The 27,082-nt window shown below is 37.6% G+C and overlaps 1 protein-coding gene and 1 pseudogene across 1 annotated transcript in view; one reads left to right on the forward strand and one right to left on the reverse strand.

The window, feature by feature from the left end:
• Positions 1-744: 744 nt before the first annotated feature.
• The window catches only part of CD200R1 (CD200 receptor 1), a 43,674-nt gene continuing 17,336 nt past the window's right edge, over positions 745-27,082 (reverse strand). The window contains exons 2-7 of the mRNA XM_056793461.1: positions 19,098-19,184; positions 18,213-18,530; positions 17,847-18,092; positions 3,996-4,107; positions 3,197-3,242; positions 745-1,178 (exon numbers count right to left, since the gene is read on the reverse strand). Of these exons, the coding sequence (XP_056649439.1) occupies positions 1,044-1,178; positions 3,197-3,242; positions 3,996-4,107; positions 17,847-18,092; positions 18,213-18,530; positions 19,098-19,184 (944 nt within the window). The 3' untranslated portion in view covers positions 745-1,043. The remainder of the gene's footprint in view (positions 1,179-3,196; positions 3,243-3,995; positions 4,108-17,846; positions 18,093-18,212; positions 18,531-19,097; positions 19,185-27,082) is intronic.
• LOC107652250 (rho-related GTP-binding protein RhoC-like) lies at positions 9,629-16,442 on the forward strand (annotated as a pseudogene).

Genomic DNA, 27,082 nt, shown 5'->3' on the forward strand with positions numbered 1-27,082 from the left:
AAATAGCTCTCCTTGATCTTCATGATATAATGACAAGAGTCTAAGAGTCAGAAAACCCAAGTTTGAATCCTAATATTTCCAATTACTAGTAACCTTGGGCAAGTCACATCTTCATGTAACTCATTTTCTTCTTTCATAAAATGAAAGAAGTGAAGTTGATGATCTATACAGCTCCAAATTCTAATTCCCTAGAATAGCCATAGACTGTGTCATACAGTTGGCATTTAATTATAAATAATTATAAATGAACCTATATTCTTTTATTGTTTCATAGATACTCACAGTCTCTCCTCAGACTATGAATCCCCTAAAAGCAAGGGCTTAATGTGTCTTTTTTATCTCCCATAATACCCAGATCACTCCTAAGAATACTAGCATTTATTGATTTGACTTCCACATTGATTTAGCATATTTTATCACATGATTCAAAGTGGTAAAAAGGTCTTATTTACAAATTATCATGTCATTAAATCCAATCAAGTTTCTAGTGGTCATGGAGATCGTGGTTTCATGGCTCCAAACAGTGTGTGTATGTATATGTATGTGTGTATATACACCCATGCATATAGACATGTGTATATGTATGCTTGAGTAGATATACATATGTGTATACATATATAAAACACAAGCATATGAACTCTTATATGTATGTATATGCATATATGTATGCATGCATCTACACATATACTTCATGATTACTCAAAAAGGAAACAATTCAGGAATAACTAAATTGGTGACTAAATAAATGATTAAATAAAAGGTTCAGTATTTTATTATATTATTTAAGTATATGAATTAGGTTAGTTAAGTGAAAGGGAGTAAGGAAGTGATGAATACTGGAATGTCTCTATAGTCCATCAGTTCATCAGAGCACCAACTGGTAGCTGTTAAGTTTCCCAAAATCTCACTTCTGATGACTATCAGGGAGCATGTCTCTCATTTCCAGAATCTCTGACGTTGGGAGGCTTCAGAAGTATATTGTTTCCCAGAAATCCCAGATCACAAGCAGCAGCAGGATTCAATTGCACCTCAATTAATCTGTCCTATCTGGTGAGTCCCCCCTGGAACGCCAACCCAAAGTCTTCACTTTGTGAAGCTTTAGAAATCTTCACCTCAGTCCTAGTATCATAAAGTGGATTGTTCTTCTCTGTGTAGCTGGCATATGGCTCCACTTCATCCTAATTTCATATAGAAACCAAAAATAAAACCCTTAGTACAGAGACCAGAAAATCATTGCAGAAATTATCACTGTTCTTCTATTAAGACCGAAATTCTTACAGATAATCATTACCCTCAATCCATACACAATGCAAATAACTAACTCATAGGTAAATAAATAGTAAGGGTAAATCAAAGAGATGCTTGATACATTCAACATCATTTCTGGAGTATCTACAGCTTTCATGGAACATAAGTGCTATTGGACTCCAAAGAAGATTCTCAATGTAAGTTAGGGTGGCTAGAAAAAAACATCAGAATAAAATTTGGTCTTGAATAATGGATAAGATTTAAATAGGTAAGAGAGGAGGAAAGCATACACAGTGCTTCATAACTATTTGTTTATTTGACCCTCAGAAGAGGTTTATGAAAGAGGAAGTTGAGATTAGTGGCAGATAAAACTAGGTAGACAGGATGAAGCCAGATTGTAAAGAACCTTGAAGACCAGGTAAGGAATTTGGATTTTATACATTAAGCAATGGGGAGATTAATGGAGATTAATGAAGTATAATGGCATGATGAAATCAGTGGTTTAAGAAGAGTAAACTAGAAAAATGTGTAGAACAGCTCAGAGCAAGAAGAGATTGAAGACAAGGTAAATTAACCAATAAGTCAAGATAAAATTTCTGAATGTCTATTTATTATAGACAGAATTATACTCACTAAGCACTGTGCTTAAAGAAATTTCTTATAATATTACAAGTTGAGGCAATGAAGGCTTGTATTTGAATGGATAGAATATGAATGAAGAGGAAGAAGTATATGAAAGATATTTAAAAAGAAAAAAATCATCTAAATTTGGTGACCAAGGAATAAGAGTCGGGTTTCAGGCTATAGTGACTATAAGAAAGGTGATGTGATTAACTGAATCTGAAGCTGAAAGTGGGAAAGGGTTAGCGGAAGATTAGAAAAGATAGAATGAATTCACTAGCTCTAATGACTTTGAAAATTTGGAAATATATCAGAGGACAGGCTTGAATGTGGAACAAGGTAGATTTCAGTTGGGCTTTTATTGGAAGGTTCTGCCTAAAGGATGACTACCAGCAAATTGGACCAGCCCAAAGTGAGCAAAAACAAATGTGTTAATTTCATATACAACACCAACTTTAACATAAAATAGTCAAACAGAAGAATTTTTTTAAATGATTCACAGATGGTCCAACCATTCTGGAAGGCAATTTGAAATTATGCCCAAAGGGCAAATTCTTTTAAAGAATTTTTTTTAAATTTTAAATTTAAATTTAAAAGAAATTTTAAAGAATTTTTATTTTATATATATATATATATATATTTTATAAATTAAAATTTAAAGAATTTTCTTTTAAAGAAAAGAATGCATGTATCCCAATCAGATAAAAAAAATGCAAAAGGTTCTGTTTTTACAAGAATATTCATAGCTGCATTTTTTGTAGTGGCAAATATTTGGAAAATGAGGAAATGTCCCTCAATTGGGGAATGGCTGAACAAATTGTGGTACATAATGGTGATGGGATACTATTGTGCTATTAGGAATAATAAATTGATAGATTTCTATAAAAACTAGGAAGACTTCCATGAACCAGGAGAACACTGTACACAGCAGCTGAAACATTGTGGAAAAATCAAATGTAATTGATTTTACTACTAAAAGCAGTGCAATGACTCAGGATGATCTTGAGGGACTTATGAGAAAGAATGCTCTCCACATCTGGAGAAAGAACTATGGGAGTAGAACTCCAGAAGAAAATATATTATTTATCACTTATTATATGAGTATATGACTTGGAGTTTTGCCTTTAAAAGATTATTCTATTACAAAAATGAATAATATAGAAATGGGATTTGAGTGATGATATATGTATAATTCAGTGAAATTGCTTGTCAACTCAGGAGGGCAGAGAAAAGAGGGGAGAGAGACAAAAAGAATCGTAACCATGGGAAAAATTTTTAATTTTAATTTTTTAAAAATGACTCACATAAATTTCCCTTTTTTTCTTACCTCTCCAACACATGGAGTAGCTTCTGGCTTGGAGGATTTACAATTCCTGTGGGGGAGGAAAAAAAAAATATATATATATATAAATAAAAATAAACAGCAAATCTCCCTCTTAGGTTTCAGGAAGATGAGAAAAATTAAATTCCTATTTTCCTTTGCTCTCCCTAACAGGAATGAGCCATTTAGAGATTTTATAAGACAAAAAACTATACTAAATAAGAAATTAATACCTACTTCTTGGCTGCCAACACTCCCTGAATAATTCTCGTGGAAACACACATTGGTCTCAGCTCAGGAGCTCAATGCACATAGGAAATCAGAACCCTCATTCTAAGTAAGCATCTGGGAGGGTGAGGTGGGAGACAATCCTCATTTTGAAGTAAGAAGGGAAGGTAAACAATAACTATTTATGAAGAGTATACATGAAGGCATCTCTTTTTGGTACATGGCAGGCATTACCATAATTAATTTCCCAGCACAGATTATTGGCAGATATACTTTCTCCCAGGCCCCAAAGCCCTGCATTACTGAATTCACTAAGCTTTTGCCTTATTTCCCATAACATTCCTTATTCCTGGAAGATCCTCAGATCTTCTCTATCAGATTTCTCTATCAGCTAATAAAATTCCTTCCTTCATCTGACATTCCTCTCCACAAAATCTACCTTTTCGTGACACCTTTCCTGACTATATGACATGAGGTAGGTTGCCTTCCCTAAAGTAATTCATTCTACCCAAACCCTAGGTTCCTGCCTTTCCTCTAAGAAAATGGAAAAGATACCTTTAAAAATATTCATCAATACCTGCAGTCATTGGATTTCTTATAAAGAACAGCCAATCCCACAATGGCCAGAACGCCCATGAAAACAGCAGTAATAATTATACGGAGGGTTGGATTTTGAGGTTTTGGCAAACCTATAAATAAAGACACAGATAATGTTTTTAGAATATCAAGAATTTTTGTGTGTGAAATCCTTGAAGCCTAAAAATTCTAGGGAATCTCATTAGGAAATTGATTTACTAATAAGGTCCCTAGTGTTTCCAGCCTCTTTGGATTCTTCAATCCAACCTAGTCTGATAGCTTTATTCCTTTTACATGCTGTTGCATTTCCCATCTCCAAACCTTTGCACTGTCCACTTCCTGAACCTGAAATGCATTCTCTCCTCACCTCTACATCATAAAATCTCCTTCTTCTTCTTTCAGGATGTAACTTGAGTCCCATATTGTACAGGAATCCTTTCATGATTCCTTCAGCTGCTAGCATATTTGTCTAATCAATTAATCAATAAATATTTATTAAGCATCTACTATGTACTAGGCACTGTGCTGCTTCTCCAGTACCTGATAAGTTATTTCATACTTATTTGTAGTTATTCTATTTATATTTCTTTTTTAGACTTCTTGTCTTCCCCACTAAAAGGTAAGTTCTTGAGTAAAGTTTGTTTTATTCTTTTTATTTGTATCCCCAACAACTAGAACAATGCCTAGAACAGAGGAAGTATTTAATAAATTCATGATGGTTGACTGATTGATTCTAGGTTTACCATTTTTTTATGGCAGCATTTAGAACCTTAATGATACAGAGCCACTCGGCACTTTCTGGATGTAATGAATGAATGGTAAATTACTGATGCTGAAAACAAAACAATTAGGGAGCTTTGTGGAACTGTGCTTCTTGTCTAAAATTAACCAGGTATCATCAATAACCTAGGTGCTGCAGTGGATAGTGCTGGTCCTGGAGTAAGGAAGATTCATCTTTCTAAGTTCGAATCTGACTTCGGACACTTAGTAGCTATGTAACTCCAGACAAGTCACCTAACTCTGTTTCTCTTATCTGTAAAAGGAGCTGAAGGAAAGGGAATAGCAAACCAGTCCAGTATCTTTGCTAAGAAAACCCCAATGGATTCACAAAGGCATGACTGATATGATTCAACAACAAACCATTTACTAAGTTTCAGAAATAAACAGGATAATATAAAAAAAATTGGAAGAAAAGAACCCAAGAACTGTAATCATTATCCAGCATAAGAACTCTCAGTGTGGAACTTCCCTCCACAACTTACTACATAAGTTCTCTGAATCAGAGTAGGTAACTAACTTGCCTGGGATCACATTTTTGTTGCTATTGTTATTCAATTGTGTCTGACTCTTCTTGGCCCCTTTTGAGGCTCCTTTGGCAAAGATACTTTAGTGGTTTGCTATTTCCTTCTCCAATTCATTTTATAGAGAGGCAAACAGACTTAAATGACTTGCCCAGTCACACAGCTAGGAAGTGTCTGAAGCCAGATTTGAACTCAAGATGTTTTCTTAAACAGCAGTCTTCTCATTCCAAGTCCAGTGATCTTTGTATGACATCTCATTTCCCCTAATATCCCCTGGAATTCTAAGATGATAGTTCAATTCAATTCAATGGATGCTTATTGAGAGACTGCTTTCAACTGTGGGGTGTTTGGTGCTAATCCCATTTCAGGGCTGCTCATCCTCTTTTGGTGTCCACTTTTCACTCACCTCTCATCTGTGATTCCAAGAAACTACAGCATGTACAGTGGCCACACTCTGGTAAAACCATCTCAGTAGATGGCTAAACCAAGTTGAGGGTAACTGACAGACCTCAAACCATTGATGAGTTGGGGGGGGGCGGATTTACACCAAGCATGTGAAGAATGAGCATATGAGAACCATTTGTTCCAATAGCTATAAAGCAGACATTGTTGAGTACTTAGAATGTGGTTAGACACTGAAGAATCCAAGGTAATCTACTGTATTCTGATCCATCACCAGTTGTCCTGACTTTTGTCTTGCCAGAGGATTTCAACGGCTCTGGAAAAGAAGGAGGCTGATGACTTTGTGCGATTCTACCTCACTTAAATCCAATTTATGCACAAGTCAAAAGACATCACCAATAATGTTATTTTGGTTTTCTTCAAGTACAAAGGACAAGAGACAACCAACCAACTTTCAATTATGAAATAGGGTACTCTAAAGAAGAATGAAGATTCCCAAACAAGAAAGCACTGGAGGAACCTCCTCCTAGAGAAAATAATAACAATGTATCCATACACTGTTTTATGATTTATAATTTAGAAAACATTTTCCTGGTATTGTTCACAAATAACAGGGAAGACCACATGACATTTAAGACTTTGATTGACTTTGTAGTCAGAAAAAGTCTTAAAAATTTAGAGCCAAAATTGATACTTGACTACATTGTTGGTGGAGTTGTAAATTGGTATGACCATTCTGAAGAGCAATATGGAACTATGCCCAAAGGGCGATAAAAGAATGTCTGTCCTTTGATCCAGCCATAGCACTGCTGGGTTTGTACCCCAAAGAGATAATAAGGTAAAAGACTTGTACAAGAATATTCATAGCTGCACTCGTTGTGGTGGCAAAAAATTGGAAAATGAGGGGATGCCCTTCAATTGGGGAATGGCTGAACAAACTATGGTACATGTTGGTGATGAATACTATTGTGCTAAAAGGAATAATAAAGTGGAAGAATTCCATGGGAACTGGAACAACCGCCAGGAATTGATGCAGAGTGAAAGGAGCAGAACCAGGAAAACATTGTACACAGAGACTGATACACGGTGATACAATCAAATGTAATGGACTTTTCCATTAGTGGCAATGCAATGACCCAGGGCAATCCAGAGGAACTTGTGAGAATAAATGCTATCCATATCTAGAGAAAGAACTATGGGAGCAGAAATGCAGAAGAAAAACATATGATCAATCAAGTAGTACGAAAGGGATGTGATCAGAGTTTTGATGTTAAAAGATCACTCTACTGCAAATATGAATAACATGGAAATAGGTTTTGAACAATGATATATGTATAACCCAGTGGAACTGCATGTCGGCTTTGGGAGGGGGAAGGAGAGAGCAGGGAAGGGGTGATTATGAATCATATAACCATGGGAAAATATTCAAAATAAAAATTAAATAATTAAATTTAAAAATTTAGAGTCAAAGGGGACATTAATTTAACCCCCTCATTTTATAGATGAGGGAGTGAGCTCTTCCCCTCCCCAACTCTACCTTTGAGGTACAGTGATTCCATGGTTTAAAATATCATACAGATAGTAAATGCCAAAATTAGACTTGAAAGTAGGTTTTATGATTCTAAACTATGCACTCTTCCCAACTAGATATGGTAATTTTTGAATTTGTAACAAAAGAAGGTTAATATGAGTTAATAAGAATTATTTCTACTATTATAGTAGATGGTAGATTATAAAGATGGTGTTCATGATTAGACTATGGAAATGAAAAACCATAGCCTGTTTAAAAGAAATGGATTGGAAAGAAGAGAAAAGAAAGCAACAGTGTATGCCAAGAAGACATCGATATGAATGGAAACACATAAATCTGAGAGTGGAGCAGCAAAAAGTATCTGAGTGAGAATAATTAAACAATAACATTGTGGGAGCACTTCAACAAAACACCTGACTAGATAGAAAATATGTTTTTTTTTCTAATCTCAATCTATTTTTTTTCTTTTTAAACCCTTACTTTCTGTCTCTGAATTGATACTAAGTGTAGATCCCAAGGCAGAAGGGTGGCAAAGGTGTAGTTAGGAGTAGTTAGGAAGTGTCTGAGACCAGATTTGAACCCAGGATCTCCCATCTTGAGGACTGGCTGAGCCAACTAGCTGCCTCTCTAATACAATCTTTTTTAAACATATTTCCTGGAACACAATAGGTGCTTTATAAATGCTTGTTGATTTGATTTGAAATGGTAGAGGCAATATATAGAAATGATGAGAGTCTTTATCTGTATATCTACCTATTGGAAGACTCATCCCATTAAAAGCAGAAAAAAACAATAAAGTCTTAATAATTCTATCTCTAAGGCAGTTAGATGGCTCAGTGAATAAATAGAGTGCTGAGTCTGAAGTCAAGAAGACTCATCTGCCTGAGTTCAAATCTGGCTCAAGACACTTGTTTGTTCTTTGTTTTCAAAGATCAATGACATATGAAAGTTGGGTAAAATAGTGGATGACAGTTGATGTCTTGATTCACATATATATGAGTTGGATTTAAGTGAGGCAGAGTTGCACAAAGTCATCAGTCTCACCCTCTGTTCCAGAGGCATCAAAGACCAGTGACAAAAGTCAAGATGACCAGTGATGGCCCAGGAGGCAGGGGATGACCTCAGCATCTTTGATGCTTGACTAAGCTCTAGGTGCTCCACAACCACTGTTTCAGCCACATTCATAGTTGTTATGACAAACGTTATCATCTACCTATTCCACTGGTGAAAGTCTTTATATGCTTGGAGTAGACACCCCCATAACTCATCAATGGGTCTGAGGCTTGCCAATAACCTGATTTAGCCCATCCACTGAGCTGGTTTTACCAAGATGTGACCACTGCACACACCACAGCTTCCTGTAGCCACAAGTCAGACTTGAGTGATTGGTAGACACCAAAAGTGGATGAATAAGTAGCCTGGAGTTGTGACTTAGCCTCTGATCTATATGAGAGTCTTAGGATGCTTTCCTGGTACTAAAAATTGGTGAAATACACACATTTCCCCTTGGATATTTTTGATGCAATGTAGAGTTTGAATGTGCAGAGGCCAGAAAGTTGATATCTGGTCTGAATAACTGTGGGTAAAGAAAGAGAATTAGTATTTTATACTATCCTGAGCAAAAGATGAAATGACTGAGGAAATAAAGATTTGATCTGATCATGTTGATTTATTAAGTCATGCCAATTACATAACAAATTGGGATCAAGCCTCTTCCTCAGTTCAAGGTCAACTTGAAATACAGGACATGGACTTTTATACAGTAAAAACAATTAAGTAAGAGCAACGAATTAAAATACAATATTAGGTAATACGATTTCTATTTGGATGGAAGATTTCTAACTTTCTAAACAGGAAGGGGGAGAGTGAACAGATGCAATTTCTTGAATTCAGGAAAAGAAGGGTCCCGTTGTTCTCTGTATGCCTATAAACAATGAAAGGAACATGGAAACAATAACTGATTGATTAGTATGGGGTCAGTTTTCATATAAGACACATAAGTTGCTTGAGATATTCAGTTATGAGAAAACTCCTTACATCAGGCTAAATGAATTTCTATTCAACATAATCTAGTTCCTTGGTTAAGAATCCCTAAACAGCAGGTACAAGTGTTTTCCAACCACAAAGAGCTAGGTTCAAACAACACATTAAAGTTTCCTCTCAATTTCCACAATTAATTAAACTTTTCTCGCAAGACAAAATCTGGAGTACACTCATGATTGAATAGAAAGGGAACTCAACTAGCTCCAGAACTGCCACAAGATAGACTTAGTGTGATTCACTAAGTTCCCACAATTAACCACTTGCTGTCCTAATGCCCTCAATTCTCTAACAATTTTTCTCATAATACAGAACCTGAGAGAATGTACGTCAGTGTAAAATTCATGCTATGTTTCAGATATGGAAAATTGGTGGATGCACCAGGCCAAGGGTGCCCCATTGGAGAAACTTCCATTAAGGAACATGAGGTTATTGGAATTAAGAAAGTGCAAGGAGGAAGGCACTTTTAGCTTGTACTTAGGTTCTAAACTTGAGGCTCGTGTACTCCTGTACTCATCTACATAGAGCAATGCTGATATTTGGGTACTGTGATAAGAAAGGACTAGCATATCTGAACAACACAATTCTCTGCCTTGGCGATCTTTGCATGGGAAAAGAAAATTCCTCAAGCAGGTAGCAGCTCACAAACTGAGTGCTTCGTATGTCTGTGTTGTAAGGATGGGCAATCCAGTAATAATCAAACATGTATCCTAGAATTTTAAAGCAGGACTAAATCTCACTTTCTAAAGAAAGCCTTTCCTGATCTCTCTTAATGCTATTGCCTTCCCCGGGGTAATCATTTTCTACTTGTCCTGCATGTAGCATGTAGCAAGGCTAAGGACTGTCTTTGGCCTTTCTTTGTACATCTATTCTTTGCACATTTCCTAGCAGATAGTAAGAGTTTAATAAAAGCTGATGGATTGCTTGCCTAAAAATTCAAAGAAAAGATAGCACTTAACCTATGGACTTAATATTAAAAAGGAAATTTTATTCAAGAAGGATGATACATTCTCATAAATATAAGCCATATAATAATCATGAATGATATCAATTTAGAAGAAAAAGAAATGCCTACAGCAACCAATGTCTCTGAACAAGGCAGAAGTCCATAACCTTAGATGACTTTTATTACAAAAATGCATGAGTACAAAAGAAATGCAATGACCAACAATGCGCATAAAAGAATAGCAAGACCTATATAAATGTTTAGAAGACTAAATCTCAGAATGAGCGAAAGCTGGTGAAAAATGCTAGAGACAATGAAAAGAGTCATTCCTCAATTGATATATATCAAAGAATATGCACAAATAGTTCTGAGAGGAAGAAATCAAAACTATCTATAGGTATTTTAAAAATGCTCCAAATATCTAATAGTCAGAGAAATGGAAATTAAAAGAACTCTGAGATACCAATCAGATACAGATCAGATCCATCACACCTATAAGACTGTTAAATGTGACTAAAAAAGTATATATGTCAAAAGGGATGTGGAAAAATTGGGACACTAATACGCTGTTGGAGGAACTGTGAACTAATACAATCATTCTAGAGGACAGTATGGAACCATACCCAAAGGGCCATAAAACTATATATATACATATACATATACTTTGACCCAGAAATTTCATGACTAGGTCTATATCCCAGAGAGATCAAAAATCAAAAATAGGAGAAAAGCAAATACTTGTACAAAAGTAGTTATAGCAGCTCTTTCTGTGGAGGCAAAGAACTGCAGACTGAAAAGGGAAATTGCTGAACATCAGTTGGGGAGTTGCTGAACATATTACAACATATGTTTGTGAACACTACTGTGCAATAAGATATGATGAACAGTATGAAAACCTGGAAAGACTTCTGTGAACTGATACAAAGGGAAGTGAATCAAACCAGGAGAACATTGTATACAATAACAGAAAAAAATATGATGATCTTCTGTGAAGGACTAAAATATCATTAGCAATGCTAGGATCCAAGACAACCCCAAAGAACCCACGATGAAAAATGCTATCCAAAGCCAGAGAAGAAAGTGTCAGTCTAAATACAGATTGAACCATCCCATTTTTCTCTTATTTCCTTCATGAGTTTTTTTTTTCTTGCATATGTGATATATGTCTTCTTTCACAACATAAAGAATAATAGGTATTGGATGACAGAACTAGAATAACCTATATCATATTAATTGCCAGCTTAGGGAAGGGGGAGGGGAGTGAAGAAGAGAATTTGGATTGTAAAATGTCAGAAAATATTTTTAATTGTTTCTACATATAAATAAAAAATAAAAGGAAAGCAATTAAAAAAGTAAAGTCAGGGGGGCAGCTAGGTGGCTCAGTGGATGGAGAGTCAGGCCTAGAGATGGGATGTCCTGGGTTCAAATCTGACCTCAGATACTTCCTAGCTGTGTGACCCTGACCAAGTCACTTACCCCCGCCCCCATTGCCTAGCCCTTACCACTCTTCTGCCTTAGAACCAATACATAGTATTCATTCCAAGATGGAAGGCAAGGGTTTAAAAAAGAAAAAAAAGGGGGGAGTGGCACCTAGGTAGCTCAATGGATTGAAAGCCAGGCCTAGAGATGGGAGGTTCTAGGTTCAAATCTGGCCTCAGACACTTCCCACGTGTGTAACCCTGGTTTGTGTTAACCCCCATTGCCTAGCGTGTACCACTCTTCTGCCTTGGAACCAATACAGTATTGATTCCAAGATGGAAGGTAAGGGTTTAAAAAAAAAAAAGCAAAGACAATGAAAACAACTTTTTAAGGTATACTTAGAATAATAACAAGGAATCGTGTGACCCACTGATTGAAGCAAATGATGATAACAGATTATATTTTAAAAAAACAAATTCTCAACTCCTATTTTGCCTTCACCTTTTCAGCAAAGAAGATCATCAAACTGGAAATTATAGAACAAATATGAATAAGAGAGAATTTAAGAAATTCATCATGAGGTGGGGAAATAAGAAGACAGTTAATAACTCTCTACATCCAGATGAATTCTGTCACTGAGTATTAAAGGAATTGATTCCTGTCATGAACAACTTGAGATAATGTTTGAAGATTCAGAGAATAAGGAAGATGCTAGAAGACTAGAGAAAGGTATTATTGTCCCAATTGTCTAGAACAGAAAATCTATTGGCCCAGAAGCTTGACATACAATCCCTAGAAAATTCTAGAATAGATTATTAAATAGAGATTTTCATGTGCATTTGTAAAGGAGCAGTGATCTCTAGAATTCACTAAAACCAACTCATTTTAAAAGGACAATTGTTGGTTCAGTGGATAGAGATTGAGGCCTGGAGATGGGAGGTCTGGGTTGAAATTTGTCCTCAGACACGTGTTAGCTGTGTGATTCTGGGCAAGTCACTTAACCCCAATTGCCTTGCTCTATTCTGCCTTAGAATTGATATTCTCAATTCTAAGACAAAGTAAGGTTGTTTTTTAAAAGTTATTTCAAAGTAATCTACTTTTATTTTTTTGATACAGTTACTAAGCTACATCAAGGAAATGCTAGCTGTGTAGTGTATCATTATTTCAGCAAAGCATTTTAAAGTCTTACAAGATATTTGCAAAGATCAAACAGAAAAAATAGGTAATTGGATTATTATACTTGCACCTATTTTTAACTTTTTTTTAATTAGCAAGTATTGATTTTTAACTTGCCTTTCCTTATGGTGAAAAAATAAGAAAAACAAAATGTTTAAAATAAATATGCAAAGTCATGTAAAACAAATTTCTGCACTGGTTCTGTCCAAAATATGCCTCATTCTTTATCGTCTATCTATCGCTTCTCTGTCAGGAGGTGAACAACCTTTCATCATGAGACCTCTGGAACCATGGTTGGTCACTGATTTGATTCTAAATGGAAAGTAAGGGTTTTTAAGGAAGAAGTGCTTAGCACAGTGCCTAGCACTTAGGTATACTGTCATTGCTCATTCCCTCCCAGGAGTTTTTGAAGAATAGCAATTGGAATCTTGGGTTTACCAAAGGAGAGACTACAAGTAATTGTTCTTTAAATGATAGATTTCCTTTCAGATGTTAATTGGGTCTATAAAACATGATGGTGTTAAGTGAAACCAATGGGGGGGGGGGATGATTACACAGAAACAATGTATGTTACAGTGGGATGCCTTGATTTTAGAGTAGTGGGTCCCTTTTTTCACATTGGACCGGAAATAAGGTTTAAGCTGTGCAGAGGATTTTCACTGCGGAAATTTGGGCTGCTGGTACAGATTAGCATCTTCTCTGTAAACTATAAACCTAAAGCGTTGCCTGGGGCATTAGAAATGAAATAACTTGCCCAGGGTCACAGCCAAAATGCTGTAGAACAAGTGAGGCTGATTTTACAATACTCTTGATGACTGCATTTTAATGTAAAGGGCTTCCTTTGAAATCTTATGCATTTTATTTTTTGCATTAAAAACTCTGATTTTTATGTGTGTAAATCCACTATGTCATCGCTGTCTCTGTGGCTGAGTGATCATTACACTGATAAGGGCAACCTGTTTGTCAGGAGTTCCTAGCCTGGCCCAGCATCATAGTGCATTTAGAGGGCTGTCTCAAGTCAGGAAGCCCTGGGTTCATGTTTTGCCTCTGCCACATACTGGCTTTTCTACCTCAGGCATGCTGCTTGATCTCTCAGGGCTCTTAAGCAACTCTACCTTTCAGAGATGATGCAATCGTAGAAGTTCTTTACCAGGAGTTCACTATATCACTGAAAACGCAGGACTGGTTGAAAACAACCACAATGGAGTTGGGGGGATGTTGCTGAAAACAAATTAGGTGACGGGACTGTTGTTTAGTCATTTCTGACTCTATGTGAACCCACGCAGGTTTTCTTAGCAAAGATACTGGAGTGGTTTGCCATTTCCTTCTCCAGTCTGTCCCCATTTTACAGATGAGGAACCTGAAGCAAATAGAGGTTATTACTGGTCTAGGACCACATAACTAGTAAGTGTCTGAGGGTGGGATTTGAACTCAAGAAGATGAGTTTTCCTGACTCCAGAACAGGTGATCTATTCATTGCACCACTTGGCTGCCCCAAACCACCACTCTGCCCTGCCTTTATTCAAGTGCTTTTGCTGAAATCCAGATATGTCATGTCTACAGTAGTTCTCTATTCTACTGACATAATAATTTTGCTGGCCAGATGTGTTTCTATATAAGGAAATGGAAGGTCACATCAACAGAAGATAGGCACCACTATATCCTTGTGGCATGTCCTTTCCATGTTAGGGCAAAGTGAACCCCCTTTTGTTAACTTTTCAATGATGTATGACTGTCTCATTCTGTTTCCAAAACTAACCTGAACTAACAAGGTTTTGGTGTCAGGCCAACTCACAACACTGCTACCTGGTCTTCGAGGAAAGGTTGGATGGTCACTTGTCAGAAACATTAGAGAGAGATCCCACTCTGAGTTCGAATTCAGTTAGATGACAAATTCTTTCTCACTTTGAGATTCTGTGATTCTGTTGTTTAATATACTATTGTCAACCTGGAGGGTATAGATACAGAAGAAGGATTACCCATCTTTGCCCCAAGGAGGCCATCTGGTGGTTTGGTTAAGAGCTGTGGCCTTGGTCTCCATCTAGTTGATGTGTTTAGCAGTGCCTGGGGCAAGGAGCCCAGTTAGTAAGAAAGATTATGAGCTTAATTTTGGAGCTCTGTAACTATTAATTAATAATGAACTTTCAGCCTACTAAAATCCCCTGGATATTTTCATAAGAATTACTATCTGTCTGCATCTCCCCTATACTAATATAATTTGGTTTTGTTTCTGTATGGGTGTATGTTTTAGTCCATGAGTTGGAATTTATATTTATTCCTATTAAATTACATCTTATTAAATATGGTCCATTGTTTCAACATTTTGGGATCCTAGTTTAGTCATCCAATATATTCATTGTGCCTACCAATTTTGTGATATTTGAACAACTGTGTCTTCACCCAACTCATTAATTTAAAAAATGAATGAAAACAAGGACAGAACCATGTAGACCTCCTATAGACCTCCCACTTTGTCCTCAGTGGGGAATCTTTGAGGCCACTCATTCAACCAGTTTCAAATCTAATTATCCTATCATCCAGCCCATATTTCCTCATCTTGTACAAAAAGATATGCCAAGAGATATTCAAATACCTTTCTGAAATCCTGGCATATTATGTTTAGGATAGACCTCTGATCTATCAATATAATAATCTTCTTGTTGTTGTTCAGTAATGTTTGGCTCTTCATGACCCCATTTGGGGTTTCCATGGCAAAGAACCAAGGGTGCTTTACCATTTAATTCTCCAGCTCATTTCACAAATGAGGAAACTGAAGCAAATAGGAGTTAAGTAATTTGTCCAATGTCACCCAGCTTATAAGTTTCTGAGGCCATATTTGAACTCAGGAAGATGAGTTTTACTGACTCTAAGTCTGTTGCTCTATTCACTATACCACCTGGCTTCCTCATCACAAAAGAAAATGAGGGACTAGTCCCTTTGCTTTGTGCAGTGACTGCACAGCAGTGTAGAGCCTGAGCTACAGTTGTGACTGCAACTTAGAACAAATTAGAAATTATTGGAGATGGTACCTGTGGGAAAATCAGCCTGCTCATTGTCTTCAGCAAGGAGCAGTTGCCTGAGGAGGCTGATTTTCCCCCATAATTTGAAAATTACATTGCTGATGTTGAAGTGGGGAGGCAAGCAGGTGGAGTTGGCATAATGGGACACGGCTGGAAGTCTATGGTGGACTCTAGCCACTCTTTTACACTGACACTGAGATCATCCTTTTGTACTTCTCCACTGATAGCCCAGTCAGTCCTAAGAAATAGACATCAAAAGTGAAGCCCTTCTGTCCCCAAGTGCCCAACATCATGTGGGGAATAAGAAGGACCTGAGACATGATGAGCATAGCATAGGGAAAGCTAGTGAAGGTGAAGTAGGAACTTGTGAGGTCAAAGGAGTGCTGGGACATGACCAATGAGATCAGCCTTTAGCCACCTTGAGTGTTTCGCCAAAACCAAAGAAAGTGTCTGAAAAGTGTTTGAGATGGCCACACGAGCTGGCCAGTACATTCAAAAGAACAAGTGGCAGCAGGGGTTGCCTTCTCTTCTGAGCTCCCCACTTCCAAGGCCAACACACTATAGGATTTCATTTCATGGTGCCTTCCTGCCTAAAGCTATATGGGTTCTTTAAAAAAACACTATTACATTTCAAGGTATCGGTTCCAAGGCAGAAGAGTTGTAAGGGCTAGACAACAGGGATTAAGTGACTATGGTCACACAACTAGGAAATGTATGAGGTCAGATCTGAACCCAGGACCTCTTGTTTCCAGTCCTGTTTCTCCATCCAATGAGCCACCTAGCTGCCACATAACTTTTTTCTAAATGAGTCCCTGTTGGATTACAATAATATCTGCTTCCCTTTCTAATTCTTCATAAACCATCTCTTAATGATGCACTCTAGAATTTTTGCAGGAATCAAAGTCAAGCTTACAATTTTAAAAAGCCAGACTCTTCTGCTTTTTTGAAAATTAAAAATAAAAGAACACTGCCCACTTCCAATCCTCTCTGCTGTTCCCCACCATTCCTACAAGAAATTACTGACTATGATTATCCTAGTTTTTCATTCATTCATTTGGAACAGGTGAAAGAACTCATTAAGGTGTAATAAGTTGCTTTAATTCTCCTGATTCCATAAATTATCTTGAATTTCAATCCCCTCTAAATTTTTTATCTATCCTTTCCAATCTGAAGTTCACTTAGTAGATAAAATGGAAGGAAAAGAGTTGAAAAATTTCATCTACTCCTAGGCATCAGTTAACATTCCACCCTTCTTGTTTTGTTCTTTCATCTACCTAGCATTATTTTTTAAAGGCACTTATACTGCCATTGTTTCACAAGTCATTTCTAAGGTCATTGTCAAGACAGTTTTCTTCTATTCATCCTCATTTAAATGGGCTTGTTTCCATCTTTTGTAGAAATGGTTTTTTAACTGAATTTATCAAAAAGCAACCCAAAGGCATAGTTTGCCTTGGGGACCTTTCCTTCCTTATCAAAATAATTTGTATTTTCATTGTAAAACTTTTCTTCCTGAGACCTTCCTTGTTTCTTCAGCTAACTCCCCATTGTAGGACTGAGATCACAAGACTCTACCTATTTTTTCTCTAACTGTTTTGTAATATTTTATCATAAAGAACAAATAATGATGATATTGCATATCTATATAAATCTGGCTTAGTAGTTTTACTGGGGAGTTCTATCTTCAATTTTCCATTTAATTCCCACTTGGACAAATCAAGCAAATATATTTTTCTTTCCCCTAGTCAAATGAGTTCTTCTTAAATTACCCATCAAGGAAGGATGACTAGGGGATAAAGCCAACTATCATTGGAAGAAACATGAAATCAAGGAGCAGAAAATATTGATTCTAAATTGTGTACAAGAATGTCTTTGTATTTAGTGCTTTCCCATTTGATGCTGAGACAACTTTAGAAGTGAAATTCTTCAACCTCTTAGAAAGCCACTTTTGCCTCATAATATTACTTCTCTAGAGAAGTGGAGAGAATCAATCACAATATGAGACAGAAATGCTACTTACCATGATACTCTATGGACAAATTGCTATTCCCAGTCAAATGGGAAATGAAGCAGGTGGCCCGAGACCCGTTGAAGCTTTTCCAGCTACAGCTGCTCGTCACAGTCACGGTCCTGTTATCATGAGTTTCATTGCTCGTAACGCAGACTCCTTCTGGAACCCACGTGATCCGGGCAGCGGGCTTCCCAGCAGCAGCCTTGCACACAGCAGACTCATCCCCTTCGTTAGACAGGTTTACTAGAGGAGGAACTACGGAAGACAGAGATTTTTTTCTGAACATAAAGGAAAGCTAGAAGCTTTGAGAAAGTTACCTGTCTTCCAGTCCTGGATTTGGTTACCCACAATAACGGGACAGAAGCTGCTCCTTACCCACCACACTGAGGTGATAAAAACGTTCGAAATTCCCTTCAGGCGTTACAAATTCACATTTGTAATCTCCATCATTCGCGATAGTCACTGGGTTTATCCGAAGCTCATGGTCCCAGTCAGCTCTGGATTCCCAGTTTATTCCTTCACCAGAGCAGTTTGTTTCCTTGGTTTCATTCGTGTCTTTTCTATAAGCAATGATACAGGGAACTGTGTCCCTAAGGAGTATTTGCCAGTTTAACATTACTAGGTGTTTTATTTGGTGAATATAGCAGGAGAGGACAGTCTTGGTATCCACCTGTGCAGACATATTGTAGGTCTCTAGGCATAAAAACAAGAGAATCTTAAAGACTTTTCTCCAGCAGCCCCTCCCACAGAACCAGTTTAAGGCTGTGCCTGCTCCTGATCTAACTCCAATCTCTATAAACATACACATTTATGGAATGAACATTTGGAAAAAATCCCAAAGTGGGAGCACTTGTACCCTACCAAATCATTCCCCCTCCCCCCCCAGAAAGAGGAGGAGAAAGAATAGGACGGGGAGGAGAAGAAGAGAAAGGGAGGAAGAAGGAAAAGGGGGAGAAAGGAAAAGGAGAGGAGGAGGAGGAGGAGGAGGAGGAGGAGGAGGAGGAGGAGGAGGAGGAGGAGGAGGAGGAGGAGGAGGAGGAGGAGGAGGAGGAGGAGGAGGAAGGAAAAAAGGAAGAGAAGGAGGAGGAGGAGAAATAATAGGAAGGGGAGGAGAAGAGAAAGGGAGGAAGAAGGAAAAGGGGGAGAAAGGAAAAGGAGAAAGAAGGAAAGAAGGAGGAAGACATGGGACCCTGCTGCACAGGAGATCTGCAGTCCCGATGTGTGCACCTCACCACCACACTACTAAAGAAAGAGTTTTACCTTTGGTGCTGATTTGTTGAGACATCTGTGTAGTTGAAGTGTTGCTTGATGGAGCCTGAGCAGCCATAGTTCGTGTGTTTTTAGATTCTGAAAAGGAAATAAAACATATTGATGCATCTTCCTTAATTAAAAAAAATCACTTTTATTTTCATAATTTTCAGATGATTTTTGGAACGTAACTGCAAGTGAGGTCATGGAAACAAGGAAGTTTAGCCCTAAGAAACACCTCAAAGTCCACCAAAATGAGCCCCTTTTGCTTTTAAATTCAACTTATTCAAACAAGCATATTAAAGAAATGCCATGACCAAAAACAATTCCACAAGGGCTATAAAGCACACACAGAAAAGTAAATACAAGTGGAGCACACGTAACTAGAGAGATCAGAGAAAACTGTTCAGTCAACTGAGCCTTAAACTCAAGATGAAAATTCCAAGAGGCACACATAAGGAGGAAGTGCATTTCTGACATTGGGCTTGGGCAAACATACCAGGAGGGTGATAGAATGAAAAGTCCAGAAAACAACTCAGTTCAATTTGGCCGAAATGAATAATGTGTAAAGAACAACATTAAATAGAAATGGAAAGGTGAACTGAAGGCTGACTGCGAAGTATCTTTTCCCCACTCACAATGTGATATCAATTCCAATTTCAATAAATGCCAGTGCTTCTCACATCCCTTCTACTAATACACATGATATTAGGATGGGACTTTGCTTTCAGTTATATTTGCCTCCAAGTAAATTAAAATCAATATGCTAATCACATCGAGCAATCAATATATTTTTAGAATTAAATTTCAAATTCTGGAATACAGGTTTTATTCTCTTTTAAAGAAATTTTTAGTTATGAATATTGTGTGATGAAATTAGATTCACAGAAACACCAAACAGATTAGCCTAAGATTTCACACAGGACAAATCAAATGGGAAAATGCCTTCTGTCTGGAATGTGGCATATAGCAAATGGTCAGCCCAGTGTACCAACAGGTCAAAAATTGAAAGAGAGTGGGCTAAGCTACATATGGCTTTTGTGAGAACAAAACGTGGAAAATGGGTGATCATCTACTGTAGAATGTTTGATCAAATTCTGGTGTATGAATGTACTGGCATACCATTGTACAACACTATAACAATAATCAACTAGGAAAGGCTTAGCTACTCTGATCCATACAATGATCCACAATTCCAAAGGACTCTTGATGAAAAATGTCATTCACCGCCAGAGAAAGAAAACTGAAGAACTCTAAACACAGGTCAAAACATGTAGTTTCATTTCATTTTCCTTTTTTTTCCACAACATGTAGATATATGTTTTACATGATTTTATATGAATAAGAAATGGGTATTATATTTCTTGCCTTCTCAGTGAGTGGAGGGAGAGAATTGGAACTGAAAACAATTTTTAAAAAAATAACTGATCCTTCATTTGAATCAAATTTGATTGACTCAAATGAAAATTGAATTGCAATAGTTCTTTTAAGGCTGCATTTTTTTCTACCAAGTCAAATATTTGCCTTTTTGTTTTTAGTGATCAACAAACAAGATACAGTGGGATTTTATATTCCCTACTTTTCTCATGTTTTTGTATGAAGATATATATTTCTGTAGCAAATTATCTGTAAAAGTCTGTTCCTTTCTCATATTTTCATCAAGGATACCCTCAATTATGTACAGACTGAATTCACAAAGATTTTCTATGAAAGTTAGGTATTTGGGGGTCAGCTAGATGGCTGAGGGGATTGAGATCCAGGCCCAAAGACAGGAGGTCCTAGTTTCAAATCTGGCCTCAGACACTTCCTACAGGTCACTTAACCAACATTGCCTAGCCCTTACCCCTCTTCTGTGTTGGAACCAATATGCAGTGTTGATTCTAAGAGTGTAATGGGCTTTTTAAAAGTAGGTATATGTGGATCAACTAATCAATCAATAAGGAGTTATTAAACACTGAGCATGTACCCATTTCTGTGCTAAGTGCTAGGGATATAAATACAAAAAGGAGTCCTTGACTTCAACCCATATTCTGCTACATGAAAACAGATGAAAATAGGAGAGATATAGATAATAAACAAAAAATTATAGACATAAAGATAAAGATAGACATAAACAAATACATTGACTGTTGACTATCAGAGTCCTCTACAAGGAACTTGAATTTGAGTTAAAGCTTGAGGTTTCCAAGAAGTAGATGTGAGAAGGCATAGTCATCAGTCAATAATTGGTAATTTCTTAGTAACTTTTGTTTTGTAAAAACATATATGATATTTTTAGTTCTTTCAAAATTTCAGAAATTTAGGAAATAGGGGGCAACTGGGTAGCTCAGTGGATTGAGATCCAGGCCTAGAGACGGGAGGTCCTAGGTTCAAATCTGACCTCAGACACTTCCTATCTGTGTGACCCTGGGCAAGTCACTTTACCTCCATTGCCTAGCTCTTACCACTCTTCTGCCTTGGAGCCAATACAACTCCAAGACGGACGGTAAGAGTTAAAAAAAAATTAGGAAATCAATCCCTGTGTATCTCTAAAACTGTGCTACCTTTAGCACTAAGTTATTTGGTGAGGTCAAACTTTTTTTTTTCTCAACTTATATTTAAGTGGCAGGGCTCCTTGTTATATTGTACCTCATTGTTGTATATACCTCGACAATCCAATAGCTTATGCCCAATCCTCCACTTTCTCAATCCAGGTGCAGTATTTGTCACTGTGGATCACCTTCTCTTCCCAGATTCTCTTTCCTCTCTAGCTTTATAAGCCACAATTCTTTTCTGGTTTTCCTCTCTGTCTGATCTCTCCTTCTTAGTCTTCTTTGCTGGTTCTTCATCCATGCCATGCCAATTAGTGGTGTGTATATCCTGGGTCCTCCTCTCTTTTCTCTCTAGATTACTTAGCTTGGGGAGCTCATCAACTCCCATGGAGTCAGGGTTATCTGAGCACAGAAGGTTCCCATATCTACCCTTACATCCTTATAGGGGGAGGGCAGTCTCTTCTGAGTTACAGTCCCCAATCACCAATAACAGTCAGCCATCTCAAACTCAACACATTCAAAGTTCAACTTACCCCTTCGCCCAAACTTCCAAACTTTCCTTTCACTGTCAAACACACCCCCACGCTCCCAGGCACAAAGACTACAACCTTAATGCCAGTCTTGATTTCTCTCTCCTGCACACCCTACCGCATATACAATTCACTTAGCATCTTGTCATTTTGAGCCTTCACCACATCTCCAGGATACATCTCTCTACTCACACATCCACCCCCCTAGCTTGTCCCTCAGCACCCTCTACCCAGACTATTGCAATAGCCATCGTTCTCTTTGCCTCATGTCTCTTCCCCATTCTAATCTGTCCTCCACTCATCTGCCAAAGTGATTTTCCTAAAGCAAAGATCTCTGTGCCTTTTCCCTGATCATCCCTCATGCCTAGAATGCTCCATTCCCTCACCTCTGACTTACAGCTCTTCTGACTTCTGTCAAGATTCCTTTTAAATGCCACCTTCTGCACAAGGCTTCTTCCCTCATGCCCCCAAATGCTAGGGCCATCCTCCCTAAGGCTGTTCGGTCCTTTTAGTCATGTCCATCTCTTTGTGACCTCATTTGAAGTTATCTTTGCAAAGATACTGGAGCGGTTTGCCATTTCCTTCTCCAACTCATTTAACAGATGAGGAACCTGGGGCAAACAGGGTTAATTGACTTGTCCAAGACCACACAGTTAGTAAGTATACAAGGCTAACTTTGAATTCAGGAAAATGAGTCTTCCCAATTCCAGACCTGGCATTCTACACACTGTGCTCCCTAGCTATCCCTTCTCTTCTGTATATATCTTGTATTTCTCCAGTTATTTATACATAGTCTCCCCCAATAGAAAGTCTCTTGAGGACAGAGACTGCTTTGCCTTTATTTGTAGTCCTACACAGTAAACAAATATTTAGCAAATGTTTAACAAATGTTTGTTGACTAACTAACGGGGTGAGAAAGAGATAGCAAATTGAGAGAAATTTCTAGAAAACAATATGGCAACAAATCAGAAAAATACTCAATCTCTTAAACTCTCAACTCCCATTATGGTACTATGAGCATTATCAAAGAAGGAAAAGATCAATTAAAAAGGTTATAGATAATCTGAGGAAGAATGAAAGCCTTAGGTTAATTGTTATGACTTTAGTCAAATCACTGAAAGTATATATATCAGTTTTTCCATCTGTTATATTGGGGTCCTAGATAAGATTGTCTACTATGAGTCTAATCTCAACACCTAAAACACAGAAATACCAAATACGTGTTATTAAAGAGAATGCCTTTAAAATAGTATCCTTCAGAAGAATACCAGTAGTGTCTGAAACTCCTCCTCTTCCTAGCTCAAAATGTAATCATGAGATGTTGATGTAATGAGGTATTAAACTCACTGTTAAAAAAATGTAGCAATACTCAGTGTATTTTCATGAACAGATCTCCAATAAGGGGAACAAAATAACTGGTTGAGAAAACAAATTGTCTATGTGTTCCTGGAGGCTTAGCTTTCATTAGCCAAGCCCCCCACGTTTGGAAGGAGTTTCAAACTGAGAGTAAGAAGTGATGGAGAGAGAGATGCATTTGGCTGGGGAGTGGCAGGAAGGAGAAAATTTCTTTCTTCCTCACCATCAACCATATTACTTGAAGAGGAAGTTAATCAACCTTTAGGAGACTCCACATCCTAAGAGCACAGAGACAAGACTTCTAAACAGGTACAGAGAGGCTATCATTCTAGGGAGGCTATTGCTTCCAGGGTGGCAGTGAAGAAAGCCAATTATGAACTCAAGGGAGGGCTACTGTCACAGAAAGGACTAAATAAGGTGGAGGAAAGGCATTTCTGTAGTTAGGAATTGCTTTTGTCAAATGACTTATGTATATACATCACCACTATTAAACTCCAAATTTGTGTTCCAAGGGGCAGCTGCTCAACCTTTGGTTCTGGAGTTAACGTTGTATATCTACATGCCTAACACTAGATATTATGGGGTATTATGGTTGTTAACTTACAAAAGATCAACATAATAGTAAAGAAATTCTAACTCCATTTGTGAACATCTTTCTTCTTTTAAATATTCTATAACATTTGTTCTTTGTGCTTTACTTAGAATCATAGAATGTTATGTGAACTGGAATGACCTCCAGGAATTGATTCAGAGTGAGAGGAGCAGAACCAGGAGAACATTATACACAGAGATGGCTACACTGTGGCACAATCGAATGTAATGGACTTCTCCACTAGTGGCAATGCAGTGATCCAGGACAATTCTGAGGAACATATGAGAAAGAACACTATCCACATTCAGAGGAAAAACTGTGGGAGTAAAAACACAGAAGAAAAACAACTGCTTGATTACATGGGTCGTGGGGATCTGGCTGGGGATATAGATTCTGGGTGAACATCCTAATGCAAATACCAACAACATAGAAATAGGTTCTGATCAAGGACACATGTAATACCCAGTGGAATTGTGCGTTGGCTACAGGAAGGGGTGGGGAGGGGAGGGAGGGAAAGAATATGATTCTTGTAACCAAGGAATAATGTTCTAAATTGGCTAAATAAAATTTTTATCAAAATAAATAATTTTAAAAAAAAGAATCATAGAATGTTAGAGCTGAAAGAGACTTTTGAGATAATATAGTATCTCTGTTTTACAGATGTAGAAAGTGTCCCAGAGAGTTACCCCAAATCATATAACTTTCATTTCAGAACAAAAATGGGGAAAATAAATCTCATGACTCCTGGTCTATTCTCTTTCCACCTTAACTTTTGCATTCCCTTTATTTTAATTTTTTAAACTTTTACTTTCTGTCTTAGAATTGATACTAAGGCAGAAGAGTAGGCAATTGGGGTCAAGTGACTTGCACAGGGTCACAGAGCTAGGAGTATCTGAGGTCACATTTGAACCCAGGACCTCCCATCTCCAGGCCTGATACTCTATCGACTGTTACTGAGTTGCTCCCTTTTTAGCTTAATTTTAACCATTGTTTTAGTAACACGATCACATATAGTACCAAAAAAGCACATAATTTGGAGCCAGAAAACTCAATTTGATTCTAGTTCTATTACTTGCCATGTGACTTTGGACAAATAACTTAAATTCTCTAGTCTTTCATTCCTTTACTGTAAAATGAGAGGGCCGAATAAGATGGCCTCTAGGTCCTTCAAGAACTACATGTATGATCCATTTTATCCATCAATTTGTCAATAATATAGCTATAAATTCTCTAGAATTTTCTTTGAATTGTTGCTTTGAAAATTCCACAAAAATACTTGTTAAAAAATATGTATTAGAAATAGTAAGCCCGCACGATAATGTCTAAAAATAACCCCACAAAACTGAAAACTATAGGAGTGAGAGAGAGAAAAAAAAAGACAGAGACAGAGACAGAGAGAGGAGGAGAAAGAGGAAGGGAGAAAGAGAGAGAGAGAGAGAGAGAGAGAGAGAGAGAGAGAGAGAGGAGAGAGAGAGAGAGAGAGAGACAGAGACAGAGACAGAGAGAGAGAGAGAGAGAGACAGAGAGAGAGACAGAGAGAGAGAGACAGAGAGAGAGAGAGAGACAGAGAGACAGAGAGACAGAGAGAGACAGAGACAGAGAGAGAGAGAGAGACAGAGAGAGAGACAGAGAGAGAGAGACAGAGAGAGAGAGAGAGAGAGAGACAGAGAGAGAGAGAGAGAGAGAGAGAGAGAGAGAGAGAGAGAGAGAGAGAGAGAGAGAGAGAGAGAGAGAGAGAGAGAGAGAGAGAGAGAGAGAGAGACTGTTTAGGACAAAGTCATAATGAGAAGCATTTCACTTTCTTACTTTAGTACTAATGAAACTTCTGACTCACTTTGAGCACTAAAATTTTCCTTTCCAAAATTTTCATTATCATATGCCTAAACAAGAGCATACCACCCACATTATGGGCCTTGAACAGACATGACTCTGCAAAACCTGACACTGCAGAGACTTCCATAATTGAGGTGTTCACATCGTGGCAAAGATGGTCATCAGAAATAGCACATCACTTCCTTCTGAGTCACTAGCTATTTCTTCTAAATACAAGAAAAGCTATATTATCTTGTTAGCATTACTAAAAAGAAAGATCCAGTAAAGTCCATTTTCTCTATACCAATTCCCAATCCAAAAATTGGCACTAATTGAAATTACAGCCTGGATTATTCTGGGTTATCATTACGTGCCTAGAGTTTTTTGCTATTTGCCAGACAAGAGCAGGTATTAGTTAACCCTAACTACCTCACAAGACTTTTACTACTTTTAAATCCACTTATGGAAAAAGCTTTATATGGTTCAGGGTTTTAGTCCTGTCTGACTCTGTGACCCCATTTGGAGTTCTTTTGACAATGATAGTAGAGTGGTTTGCCATTTCGTTCTCTAACTCATTTGATAGATGAGGAAACTGAGTCGAGCATTTTTAAGTGACTTGCCTAGGGTCACATGGCTAGTTTCTGAGGTCAGAACTGAGCTAAGGAAGATGAGTCTTCCTGACTCCAGAGAGAGTACTCTATCCACTACACTACCTAGCCACCCTGAGCCATTTTTTGATTCACTTACAGGTGTTGATTGAGAGGCTTTTTAGGGAAACACTAAGAGTGGGATCACCTGGGCTATTATAAATAAGATGAGAATTTTGACTATCCAGAATCTCTCATTTTGTCCCTAGATTTTGCAATAAGAAAAGCAAAGATTTAAACTTAATATGGAGGCTTAGTCCATTTAGCCTTCTTTGGTGGGCAAGGTTAAGAAGATTTCAGTCTGCATTTTAAGAAGAGATTCAAGGAACTATACCTAACTACTGGCAGGATGGATGGATGGTTCTAACAAGTGGTCTCTATATTTGTAGAAGAGTGCATATAGGATTTATGGGAGAATATTCTAATGTGAGTTTTCTTACTATTTCATTAAATGACTTTACTTGGAACCAGTTGTGTCCTCTAGCTGACTAAAAGAAAAAGTAAACCACATCAGTAAAGGCTTATGATC

This window comes from Monodelphis domestica, chromosome 4 (genome assembly GCF_027887165.1).
Source record: "Monodelphis domestica isolate mMonDom1 chromosome 4, mMonDom1.pri, whole genome shotgun sequence".
In the NCBI taxonomy this organism is placed as follows: domain Eukaryota; kingdom Metazoa; phylum Chordata; class Mammalia; order Didelphimorphia; family Didelphidae; genus Monodelphis; species Monodelphis domestica.